The sequence below is a fragment of the Ochotona curzoniae genome, unplaced genomic scaffold, assembly GCF_017591425.1.
Source record: "Ochotona curzoniae isolate NIBS_2020 unplaced genomic scaffold, NIBS_Ocur_1.0 contig_66, whole genome shotgun sequence".
NCBI lineage: Eukaryota > Metazoa > Chordata > Mammalia > Lagomorpha > Ochotonidae > Ochotona > Ochotona curzoniae.
In genome coordinates, this window is record NW_024466512.1 from 27,408,875 (window position 1) to 27,422,268 (window position 13,394).

At 44.2% G+C, this 13,394-nt stretch overlaps 1 protein-coding gene across 4 annotated transcripts in view; it reads right to left on the reverse strand.

Moving 5' to 3' along the window:
- Positions 1-13,394, reverse strand: part of PLCE1 (phospholipase C epsilon 1) — a 239,590-nt gene that overhangs the window by 57,419 nt on the left and 168,777 nt on the right. For all 4 annotated transcript variants that reach the window (XM_040992440.1, XM_040992438.1, XM_040992439.1 and 1 more), the window contains 3 exons: positions 12,606-12,864; positions 10,143-10,348; positions 1,042-1,717 (listed from right to left, as the gene is read on the reverse strand). In XM_040992440.1, the coding sequence (XP_040848374.1) occupies positions 1,042-1,717; positions 10,143-10,348; positions 12,606-12,864 (1,141 nt within the window). The remainder of the gene's footprint in view (positions 1-1,041; positions 1,718-10,142; positions 10,349-12,605; positions 12,865-13,394) is intronic.

A 13,394-nucleotide genomic window follows, 5' to 3' on the forward strand; every position in this document is an offset into this window, starting at 1 on the left:
AATATGAGGTGGTGGTTCCTCATCTGTGTGGAAAACCATGAATGTTTTCCTCTTTGTCTCTCCCCTTCCCCCAGAAACAAGAAGAAATAGCAAATTTGGGAGCAATGAGTTCACCCAATTTTCCCTAGACCTTGATTCTTCCCACGCTGATCAGACATGTAATCATTATAAAAAATAAAATTTATAGAAAAAAATAGAAGCTTAGAAGAACCTCAAATTGATTTCCCAAATCCATAAGACCTGCAGATAAACAGTATATGTGTGTGCCATTTTAACTGTCACCTTGGGGAAGTTTTCAATGACAGTGTCCATGCAATCTGTACCCACTTCCCCCAGCAAGCATGTTACTCCACTTTGGTCAAATGTCTTCATCATCCCATTGAGCCAGGTCCTCTTCTCACCCTTAGTTACAGTGGTAAAGCACCTGAAGACTTAGGATTTGTCAGCAACACACTCAATTTCATTCAGGAGCCTATAGTGAAAAACTACATGCTAAGGGCTGTTGCCGCTAGAAACCTGGTGAGGAAGAACTCCGTGTAAGAAGGACTCCATATTCAACCTGAAAAGCTCTCCAGACAGGCAACAAGATGCAGTAAGTTACATAATTCTCCAAAAGTCACATAGCATGTCCGATGATAAGTCAGGATTTCAACTTCCAAAAGGCAAATTTCCAATGAATCCATTAATTATGAATTAATAATAAAAGCACTCCATATTACAATGTTTTCAGCTGAAATCTTTGATATATGAGAACATCTCTAATAACTGGTTGATTTTCCAAAAACTACAGTGACCACCAAATGATAACAGGACCTGCTTTGTGCAGATAGCATTCCTTGCACTTCTGACACACATCTTTCAATTTATTTTCACATTGTTTATAAGTGAGGGGATTGTGGCAGTAAAAGCTTAAGTAAGCCCTCCCCCACCACAGTCACACAAGGGGTAAGTAGTAGAACTGGAAACTTGAACCTGGTGGTCTAATTGTGCAGTGGGAGCCCCTCACAGCACTGAGGAAAGAGGACGGGCCACATCCCTTACCTGGTAGAGGCTGACATACTGTTTGCGCAGCCACTGCTGTCTTTGGTCAGGGAACTTCCTCATTTTTCTCACAGCTCTTGTGAGTTCCAACAATCCACTGAAGAGCATTTTAGCTGTATGCTTTGGTGCCACAAAGTGCAATAATCTATTGTCTGTGGTCTGAAGCCCGTAGAGCAGTGTCACGCCAGTCTCGGACAGAAGCATGCAACTCAGTTTGTTCTGAACACACACAGTGTGTATATCAATGCCAGGGTGTCCCATGTACACAGCCTTCACTGAAAACAGGTCCAAGACTCCCTCTGCCAGGCTGTTTAACCCGGCACTGCCCAGTAAGGGGGACTTGCCAGGCTCGGTCGTGTTACTCAGCATGCCAAGTTTTGCTTTAGTGCTGGTTGGCGAGGCAGTGGTGGGTTTTATCCAGGTCAGAGTGCTATTGTCAGGCTGCAGCTGGAGGAAGCAGCGGGCAGAGAGGTGTGTGTCCTGGTCATAATGGATGACTGTGGCACCCTGCAGCAAGAACTGGTGCACATCAGCTGGGATGGACAGCACATACCATGGGATGAGCTCCGTCCCGTGATCGAAGGCCTTCTGTGGCTCCTCGGGTCCATGAGAGTCACAGTCTTTGGGCTGCTCAAAGATATCATTTTCTGAATCCAGCAAATCTCCAATTATAAACCTGGTGGGAAGAGACAGAAGTTAGGGCTTACAGTCAGAAGCATAACAACCCAGAGCCTTTTACAGGCACTGGGCTTCATTATTTTGGCCCACTGTGCATTCGAATGATTGCTCTGTTGTAAAATGATGTCACTGAGTTTTATTCATAATTGGATTCTGAGATCTTATCCTGGGGCTGGAGCTGTAGCACAGCAGTTTAAGCCACTGCCTGTATTACCAGCATCCCCATATGGCGTTCAAGTCCTGGATGCTCTACTTCTAATCCAGTTCCCTGCTAATGTGCCTGGGGAATGATGTGGAAGATGGTGCAAATGTTTGGGTTCCTGCACCCACATGGGAGATGCAGAAGAAGCTCCTTGCTCCTGGCTGCTGCCTGAGCCAGCCCTGGCTGATGCAACATTTGGAGAGTCAATCAGTGGATAGAAGACTTTCTCTTTCTCTCTGTAATTTAGAGTTTCGAATACATAATTAAGAAATAAAAGTATATGCTTAAGTATCTGATCATAGCCATAAGAAAGGAACTATGAGTTATACTTTGATTGTTAATAATCATCTCCATTACGTATCAGTTTTCTGTTTTCTGTAATAAATGATTTACATACTTTCTTTTTTGCACCATTAAATTTAACCTACTTGCAAAGTCAACTGAGGTTCAGGAACGGGGAAATGACTTGTTAGAGGTCAGCGGGTCTGTAAGAGGCCTGACCAAGCTGAGGTTGGGTCTGATTCGAAAGCTTGCAATTTCATGCCTAGGCTTAATCAACTCCCACTTAAATCATAAACAAACACATGACTTGGATACAATGGGATAAGAGAGGCAGAAATAAGATTAAGTAGGCTGGCATGAGAAGAAACTTATGTTAAAATAGGACTGGCTCAGACCCTCATTGGGAAATATGCTCATGGTGGCCAGATAAGCAACTATAGCTCTTCTTGATCCAACCTTAGATTTGGACTCCCTGTTTACACGTGGGAACGCATGAATGCAGACCAAAGCTTGTCAACTTGGAAAATTAGAAAGTTATTTCCCTGAGTGAGAACTCTGGACTATCGGGATTGTGAGGATCTTGGGGGAGGCACAGGAGCCTGCCTGACAGGGACCCACTGTTACCAAATATCTGCTGATTGGTCCACAAACAATACTGGCCAAGTGCTGGATAGGGCCATGAAGGAGCTGGTATCAGGCTGGTCCACACAGCTCCAGGAACTGTGCTATCACCACGAAACACAGCCAAGTTTTCCCACTGTCTAGAGGCACCTGGGGAGCCAACTGCCTCTTGGTGAGGCTTCGCTGGCAGCACTGGATTTTCTAATGCTCCTCAGCCTAGAGTGTGGTCCCCAAACAAGATTCCCACTCCTGGCTCCAAGCATTGGGTTCTTCCTCCTTGTCCCTTCTCCCTTCAGTTATTCACATAACTGAATAATCTTTTTTTTTTTAAAAAGTATCTATGATACACATTGAATTTCTGCATCTCACAAACCTAATGGTTAGAAAATGCTTTTCAGAGCCTCCTATCAGAAGCAACCTAAATGTCCAGCAACAATAGAATGTACACAGATTCTGATGTATTTATATGGTATCATTCTGTATAGCAGTGAACATGAAAAGGCGGTATTTAACTACATGAAGTAGCACAGACAGACTTAAAGCAAGACACCCAAGAATACATAACGTATGATTTATTCAATATACATTTCAAAACCAGGCAAAAATACCCTATACTGCTTAGCAATGTAAATTAGCAGAAAAGCTTTCAAGAAGAGTACGATGATATTATAAAATAGATAGTATTTTTCTTTAGGAGGAGAGCTGGTGATGATACAATTGAAAAGAGAAACAAGTTTATAAATGTTGGCAATATTCTAATTCTGGGTGATCATTACACAATCACTGGAGAATATTATTCAATTATCTTTTAATAAGCTTACTTCATGCCTGCTTTCCCCTGGATCCCATAGCACATTTAGCCATCGTGTCTCTTGGTCTCCTTGAGTAGGGTGGTCTCGCAGACATTCCCGTAATTGTGACGAACTTGACTGTTTTGACTACTAGTCGGGTATTTTTGTAAAGTTCTCCTAACTGGGATTTTCCCGCTCTTTTCCTATAATTGGACAGGAGTCACAGGTTTTGGGGAGGAAGAGGCCTTCTCTCACATCATACTGAAGACACCCACCACCAACATGATTTACCTTCTGCTATCGATCCTGATTGTGTGGCTGAGCCTGTGTGTGTCATGTCATACTGTGATTTTTAACAATTCCCTTCCACTTTGTTCTCTTTGGAAGAAGTCACTATGCACAGCTCGCAGTGAAAGGGGTGAGAGCCATGTTCCACCCACCCAGAGGATGGAGTATTTACAAGCTATTTGAAATTCTGCCTGGAAATTTGTCTTTCCCATTTGTCCTCTCTGGTCATTTATTTATCATTTGCAGGTATCATTTACTTAGGTTAGCATGAATCTACAAATATTTATTTAGTACTTTTGCTGCATAATAACGTAATCTTATTTTACTAACGCTGTTGCTTTGGTGGGAGCGAGTTTGTGTTCCTTTTACATACTGCCACCACTGGGTTTTTCTGAGTGCCTTCTTACTTTCTGGCATAAAATGCTCCTGGCTCATCTCATAGCTTTTCTGTCCTCTCTCTGCAGTCAGCCATTTCTCCCAGAAACCTTAATGAAGAACAGTATTAAAAACAAAGAGGAGGGGCTAGTTGCAAATACATTGCATGCTCTTTTATTACTGTTGAATTTCATAATAAAAAGTGGGCAAAAAAAAAAAAAGCAAATCTAATTTAGCTCTAGCTCTCTTAATAGTGGAAAAGGAACACTTATGTCCTCATGCAAAACCGTTTCCTGCATGCAAGGTGATGCTTAGAAACCCGCCATTTGAAGATCTCCTGGGTTTAACAGTCAGGTCCACACTTTGTTGGTGTGTGACCTTGTCAAATTACTCAGTTTTCCTGAAATTTCCTTGCCTGGTAGACAGCAAAAAGATGACTCCTGTTACAGAGTGACCGTCAAATACAGCAACACACCTGAAAGCATTGGGCAGTGTCTGGCTTGGTCAAGGGCACTGCCATCATTAAATCAGAAAGAATTGTTTTCATTCCCCTTACTTTGTCTCCCTTTCTTCTTCTTCTTTTTTTTTAAACTTGCTTTTTATTTTTTATGATATTTACATAGTTGACCAGGGTGGGAAGGGTCGAGGACTAGGGGAGTGTGCATGAGACCTCTGCTTCCAAATCTTCTCCCCTAATTCCTCCTGTATCTGGGGGAGGGGGAGGAATTAGGGGAGAAGCTGCGCCCAGCCTCCCTGCCTCCGTAGTGGCTGGGGATGGGGAATGGCCACCCAGTGCCACTCCAGGGTCCCTGATGTGACGCCTACTCTTAGGGTTCTGCTCCAGTGGTTTCAATGGTTCTACCCCTTTCTCTTCCTGAGCCTCAGTCAGCCCAGCTGTCCTCTGCAGGGGCCATGGCCACCAGATCATTTGTGCATTCTCTGTATTTCTTCTTGTTGCTTCTTTAACGTGCAAACAGGCCTTGATGGGTGCACATCAGTACCCGTGAAAATAGAACAGATGCTGAAATGGACAAGGAACCTCTGATTTGAATTTAGCAAGAGAAATGGTATTTCTCGGACTCCACCAATTTGTTGTTCTGAGTGAAATCAGGCATTTTTCAGCTAAAACCTACAGGCATGATGAGAAGTGACATCTGGAAAGAAAAATTACATGGGTGTCCTGGGGTCTGTTTTTCTCTCCGAGATGATGTCTGCTGAGAGAGGGGACGCTGTCTGCCCTGACATCAGCTTTTGTTTTAGAATGCATTAAGAGCTAATGCCAGATGGCAATAATTCCATTAAAAAACATTCTTTTAGGGACTAATGCCCCAAATAAAATTGGCAATTGTTCATAATGAAATAAACTCATTCTAAGCAGGAAACTAGTGGTAGCTCTGTCTCTTAGATAATATGGGGCATTTCAAACAGTTATGTGCCTGACTCTCTCAGGGGACAATTTTCTGTGGATTTATAGAAAGAAATAAGGTGAAACACTCAACAGTTATTTTTGGAATGAAATAACATGAATCCAGCACTAACACATGGTTTTATGATAAAGACATCACCTTGCACACTCTGGATGTTTGCCTTAGGAAAAAGACCAAGGGATGAAAACAGAGAATTTCTGTCCTGCCAAGAGGGCTGCTGCAGAACCTTCAGTTAAAAATTATCCACTGACACATAAACACTAATCTTTCTCCAGGATAATCTTCTATTAGGTGATACAACGAAGATTGGTCAACTTACTTCAATATTTTCTTTGCAAGGGTTTATTGCTTTGTACAAATTTAATAAGATCAGTTGAACATAAAATCAGGTGCTACAGAAGCCTAAATTTAACTTCTTAAAAAGATATTTTTTTTTGAAAGGCAGACTTTAGAGAGAATGAATCTTTCATTTGCTGGTTCATTCCCCTCATGGCTGCAATGGTCCAGGCTGGGCGAGGCAAAAGCCAGGAGCCAGGAGTGTCATCCAGCTTTCCCACCAGTGCAGGGGCTAAAGTACCTGTGACATCTTTCCCTGCTTTCTCAGGTACATTAGCAGGAGCTGGATTAGAAATGGAGCAGCCGGGACTTGAACCAGTAGCCATTCGAGATGCTGGTGTGCCAGATATCAGCTTAACTCGCTGCACCACACCAGCAGCCCCTAAATTTCGCTTTTAAGATAGAAGAAAGTCCACACCTTGTCCAAAGGATTTGCCTCCTCTGTTACATAAAATCTAATGTTTTAAAAATTCTTTTCTGGAAAACACTTCCTTAACCTAGCAACTATACGTAGTCTATAAATTATAATTAGCGAGTATGTGGACATGGAGCCAGTTTGCCTGAATTTATGTCCTGGTGCTGTTAGCTGAGTAAAATGTAGGTGTTGCAAGACTTCTATCAGTCAACACATAGGAAAAACTTAGGACAATGCTCTCAGAGAAGTAGGCTCCCAGTGGGGATCAATATGTACAGCATTTCTAATATTCCCTACATACCTTAACATTCTTTATTTTCATTTTCCAATAATAGCAACATATGATACTCTCACATCTTCATGACTTAAACATATTCACATAGGTAAAGCTTATTTACTCTCCGTGATGAGAAAGAAAAATTGCAATTGACATATAATTGGGGGACCAGCATTACGGTGTAGTAAGTAAAACTGCTGTTCCCTGCGACACAACATCTTATCTGGTTGCAGGCTCATGTTCTGGCTGCTCCACTTCTGTTCCAGCTCCCTGCTGATGTGTCTGGAGAGCAGTGGAAGATGGCTCAGGTGTTTGGGCCCCTGTACTGCCTAGGAGACAACCAGGATGGCGCCTCTGTTGAGGCTTAATGAAGATTCTCTAATGCTTTCAAATAAACAATCATTTAAAAAAAATAAACGTAATTGGAAAGTTCTCATATGATCCAACTGAAGGGGAGTGGAGGGTCAGCCCCTCTCTGCCAAAAGGTTGCAGGGCAAAGGACCTTGCCCTTGACTGACCCCACGGCCAGGCTCACGCCAACCTCTGCTGTTTTTGCTCAGGCAAATGACTTCTGTTCCCTGGGCATCGCTTATTCATCTGTACAGTAGTTCAGCAATCCCATTTTAGATCCCATGGATATTTTGAGATTCTCTCAACTCCATTTCTTTCCTGTTCAAGTCTTCACCTGTTTATGAAGGCTTTCCTAGGGTTTCTGTAACTGCTTCCAGGAGGCTCTTGATTACAGACCTTTTGCTTTAGCTACCTCAACAAAGCACACTTCTTCCAGGCTTCAGCACCTGCACAGCCTTTCCCCACACACTTTGAATCCTTGCATTGGGCACCCTAATGCCAGGATCTGAAGCAGCATTGGACCCCCCAGTGCCGGCAGGGGTTCACAGGAGCCATGTTCACTGTCCCGGTCTCTGCCCTGACTGTGTGTGCTCAGGGGAACGGTCATCTGGGGGAAAGGAAACTGTGACAGGGCCTCAGGTGCACAGGCTTCCAGGAGAGGAGCCCAACAGGACTTCACAGGCTGTGGAAAGTAAATATTTGCATTTCTGCGCTAGTTCCCTCCCGCCTCAGAGTGCTCATGGCAGGATCTGCAAAGCGTGCAATGGAAGAGAATGTTCCCCGGATGCAGACGATAAAATGGTTAGGAAGAGGACACGCACCAAGCAGAAGACCGGAAACAAAAATTTCAAGAGAGGTGATGGAACGGTGCAAGACTGTTAGCCAAAGAAACTGCTGGGGAAAGGAAAGCATGATGAAAGAAAAGGCCGGCATCTAGATTTCAGATTCCACACACAAGCACCCATTGTCTCACACGAAGGCTGCTGTTTTTAAAGAACACTTGGAATTGCATTATTTCATCCATTCAGTATGGAGATTTCCTTCAGAGCAGCTTTAAAGAAGAATGTCAGCCAGATCTCACTATGAAAAAAGAAGTTTCACCTTCCAAGCTGCTGGCTGCTTTTTCTTATAAATATGTTGAAATGGAATGATATCCCCTTTCCATTAAAAAAATCAACTAATTAATTAATTCATTTGAAAGTTAGGGTGATGGGGAGAGAGAGTTAAAGATCTTTTCCACGTGCTTGCTCACTACCCAAATGGTTGCAACAGCCAGATCTGGTCTAGATTGAAGCCAGGAGCCGTGAATTCCACCAGAATCTTCCATATGCGTGTAGAGAACCAAGCATTCTGCCCATTGTCTGGTGCTTTGCCAGGCTCGTCAATGAAGAACTGAATTGGAAGCAAAGCATGTGGCATTGGTGCACTGACAGGATACTAATGTTTTAAGCGATGGCATACAGTACACTGCTTTGTGGACCCTTCCTTTTTTAAAGGTTGATTTACTTACTTATGTTGAAGGCAGGATCACAGAGAGAGGGAAAGACAGAGGAAGACAGAGAAATATTCCATTTGTTGGTTTACTCACCACATGGCCCAATGGCTGGTCTGGGCTAGGCTGTAAGCCAGGGACCAACAGCCAGGACCTCAATTGGGGTTATCTAGGTAGAGGGCAGGAACCAACTTCTTGAGCCATCACTACTGCCTCCAAGCGTGAGTAGTGGCAGGAAGGGGAATTAGAAGCAGAGCCAGAACTTGAAGTCAGGCACTCCAATATGGAATGAACATCCCAGTGGCATCAAACCACTGTACTAGACACCTGCCCCCTACAGAAAATATTTTGTGAAAACACTATTGTCCTTCCCAGCACCAAACAAACAGCAATGTTTTGCAACCACACAGACATGTGTGTAAGGACTTCAAAAGAGCCATGAGGTGTGATTCTGGAGCACCAATCAGCAACACAACCTTTCAAGGCAAGGATGGCAAAACCAGAGATCTGACAGCTGTATGAGGCTTAGAAGCACTCCTCCACCTGGGTCAAGCTCCACCACTTGCAGTTAGGCTTGGCTGTGAGTAAAAGACATTGCAGAAATGCGAGTGGTGTCCATTGCCCATTGATGTCTCCACCTGCTTTTTGGCTGTGGGCAAGCCTGACAGGCTGGACTGCAGTGACTGGTGCCAACAGCAATCAGGATGAGTGAGCAACCTCACAGCTTCCGACAGAGGAGGAAGGACGAGGGATCTTCTTAATTTGTTTCTCAAAGCGAGGACTCTGAACCCCAGAGGCTGGGTCACTCTTCAATACTGAGTCTAAGTATCATCCAGTCCTAGCAAATCCATACATTGGACTTAAAAATATTTTACTATCCAGTACAGTGCCTGACCCAAAGACTAATAAAACAGTTACAGAAGTGAAAAAATAAAAGATCATGGCTGTACTGCTGAAATTTAACTTGTTCACTTTTTCAGAAATGGCAATAGAAATAGTCCCGGGATTTGTAAAGTGATAATAGCAGACAAAAAGTTAAATTATGAGCAATCATTTTAGAAACAAGCAGTGAAATGAGAAAGGTAAGTCTGAAGAGAAAAAAGCATGACGTCATGATAACAGGGGTGGATTTTTATAAGTGTGTGTGAAACTAAACTGAGGTAGGGAAGAGACCAACTACAGGGCAAAAGAAGAAAATGAGCAGTGTATTCTTTAAAATTTTTAACAATTATTTGTCTGAGAGGTGGAAGGAGAGGGTGAGAGAGTGAAATAGAGAGCAAGAGCAAGAATAAGAGCGACAGAGAGCTCCTGAGAGTCCTGGATCACAGCCACCTGCACCTGGGCTGCAGCTGGGATGAAGCCAGAGCTAGAAACCACGCCTCGTCTCCCATGCAAGTGGCAGGGACCAATTATCCCAGGGTCTGCAGTACAGGAATTGGGAGTCAAGGTGGAACTGGGACTGAACCCAGGCTTTCCGGTGTAGGAACACAGGAGTCTTAAAGGGTTGACTTAAGCGCTAGGCCAAACGCCCATTCCTATTCTCTCTTTGCAACACATGAAACTTACTGCCACCTGGCTTTGTCCTTCAAGGAGTTTTTCCTGGAACCAGTCCCTTCACTGGGGCTGTCCTCCTCATCCGTCTCCAGACTGCGACTGCAGCTTCTGATGATCTGGAAGATGCTGTTGACCGTGGACTCCTTCTCGGAATTCTTTAGGCCATTTTGTCCCACGCGTTGTAAGAAATTATCTTGTCCACTGTAGTCTGCTACGAACTGTGGAAAAACAGAGAGTTGGGCGTCACGATTTAACACGATACATCTGAATAACCTACTTGGCTAGGGGAATGAAATCATAATAGTAATAAATAATGGCATGCATGCCTATTTTATTGGAAAGAAAACAAGAGCCTCTAGGAAAAACATTTTCATTTCACCACGTGGAATATCAAAACTTACTCTTATTTCTGTTTGGACGGTTTAGTTGCATTAGGAATCAACACCCAATTTTGACTTTAAAACACTCAAGGCAATATTATTGCAGGGATCCCCAGGGAGAGTATTAGCCACTTGTAAAGAGGAAGGGCAGGGCTATTTTATTATTCTAGTGAGAACTAGGGAAAACCACTACAAAAGCATCCAATCGACTGGAACCAGGCCTGAAGAAGGCATTAGGAAAAGATGCTTTTTGCTCAATGGTGCCTATGTCTATGGAAGTAGAAACAGAGAGAGAGAGAAAGAGAGATCTTCCAACTGTTGATTCACTCCCTAAATGGCTGCAGCAGCTGGGCTAGGATAAAGCCAGGAAACAGGAGCTCCAGGTGGATCGCTCATGTGGGTGCAGGGGCCCGAACACTTGTGCCATCATCCTCTGCTGCTTTTCCCAGGCTATTAGCAGGGAGCAAGATCAGAAGTGGAGCAGCTGGGTCTTGAACGGGGACTCATACAGGGTACTGGAACTAGGTGGCAGCTTTATGAGCCATGCCACAGTGCTGGCTCTTTTTCTTTCATTTGGGAAAAAAATATCTGAGGGTGAGTGCTGTCAGCATGGGGTGAGGACTGAGTGAGGGAGAGGAAAGAGGAATGAGATGTATTATCTATTCACTGTCTTACTCGCCAAATGGCTCCCAACAGCCAGGGCTTGGTGACACTGAAGCCAGGAGCTCATCCAGGTCTCCCACATGGCTGCAGGGACTCAAGCAGTTGAGATATCTTCCGCTTCTTTCCCAGATTCATTAGTAAGGAACTCGACTTGAAGTGGAACAGCTGGAGCTTGAATGGGTTTCTACATGGCATGCTAGTGTTGCCATCCTCCCCTCTTTCATTTTTAAATACCATAGTAAAGAAGGTTTCCTGTTTTGTTTTGTTTTTTTCCTTCCAGTTTCCCAGTTTCCCTTCTTTCTAGTGCCCCATGCCCTCCATGCTTTCCCTTCTGGAACTCAGGACCATGGAGTGCTGGGCCTGGAAATTAGCAGCCTGCACCTGTCTTTAGATGAAGTTCCAGCTTTCCCAGCATCTTCTTGCAAAGGACAAAAAATGATGGCCATGCAGACATCTATTTTCTCCCCCTTGTATGGAAAAGTAAATATTCTGACTTGACTTTCTCTATCCCCTGTACCCAGATATTCCCACTCAAAAAGAAAACCTGTCTATGTTAAAAGAAATTCAGAAATATTTTCCCTCTTGTCCTTACATATTATGACATTGAACCTAATGGAACATGGGTAGGCCCTGATAGTGCTATTTGGCATTCTTTCCAGCAGAGCACTCAAGCTTATTTGTACTACTCAGAAACAGTGTAATTATTTAACCTTGGCCTGGACACATGCAAGTAGGTGATGGTGCTGTAGCATTGTGGTAAAGCTGGTTAAGCCACTGACTGTGACATCAGCATTCCTTGGGTCACTAGCTGATGGACTCCCAGGCACACTGGCATGGACCTGAAGCACAGAAGCTGGAACTAACACTGGTGCTTCAACATGGGGTGCTGGCATTGCAGGTGGGCCTGCTACATACCCTGATGCTTGTGTTCCCAGGTCACACAGAGAGGAGGGGGTTTCAGGAGTCTTCCTATTCCTGCTTTCCTACTGAGGGGTGTGTGGGATGGGGTAGGGAGGGGTGAAGGGGTAAGAAGAAGAGGCAGAGAGAGAGGAGAGAGAGATAGAAGAGTATGGGTACAAGTCCTGGCTCCACGTTCGTTCCAGTCCCGCTAATGAATAATGGCTCAAGCACCTGGACCTCTGGCATCCACACAGGAGACTCAGATGGAGTTCCAGGCTTCTAGCTTCAGCCTGGTCCAGTGCCAGCCACTGAGGTCATTTGGAGAGCGAACCAGCAGATGGAAGATCTCTCTCTTCCTTCCTCTCTCCAAACCCTCCCCACCCCATCATTCTGCCTTGCAAATAAATAAATCTCTACATAATATATACATGTAAATGATGTTTTATTGCTTTAAGGAGCACAGAAAACACCTGATGGGATGGCTGGCCAAAAGAGCGGTTGCTTCTCGAGTAGTGACTGTGAAAGGTCTCACCTCTAAAGTTTCCTCCTGGGAGTTGTAGCGTGGGCAGAGCTTCAGGAGTCCGGAAGCTCCGTCGAGGACCTCACAGAGCTCCTTGAGGAAGACGCCGCAGAATGGGACGACCCTACAGCCAGGGATGTGCAGCGCGCGTGTCACTGCCTTCCTGTACTCGCGTGAGGACTCGTGCAGAGCCATGGCATCCTTCAGGCTCCTCATGGTCTCCATGTCCGACTGCTCCATGAACTGCCACATTTTCAAAACTTTTCTCGACCTGTGGTGAGTATATGACATGTTATACCGGGTAAATAGACTCAATCCCATATAGCTCATTTTTAACCTTCTAAGTATTCCTTATGTGCTAATATGTCTTTTGCATTCCCATGTATGTCTAATTTTCAAAATGCTATGAATGTTACTTTTGTGAGCTGGAACACACAGGACAAGCAAACACAATCATATGGGGTGGGGTAATGATGGATGCTGGGACACTGAGTGGAGGCTGGAGCTGTTCCAGAAGCCATGGCCATATGGAAGCATGGTGGGCAACATTTGTGCACAAATATTCATAGAGGCCAGCCTGCATGTAAAAAATGTGCTCCCCAATTCCTTTCATCTTCAAATATTACCCACTACTCTTGGATTATGTCAGTATACATTAAGTGTGCCACCCTAACCTCTGCCATAGAATTGCTTTGTCACTGAGTCACCAACTCATTTTGCATAACAAGATGTTAAGTGAGATTTCTCCTATTTTGAGAGGGCAGCAGGGGGCATTGTAACCCACCTTCAACAGACAGATGT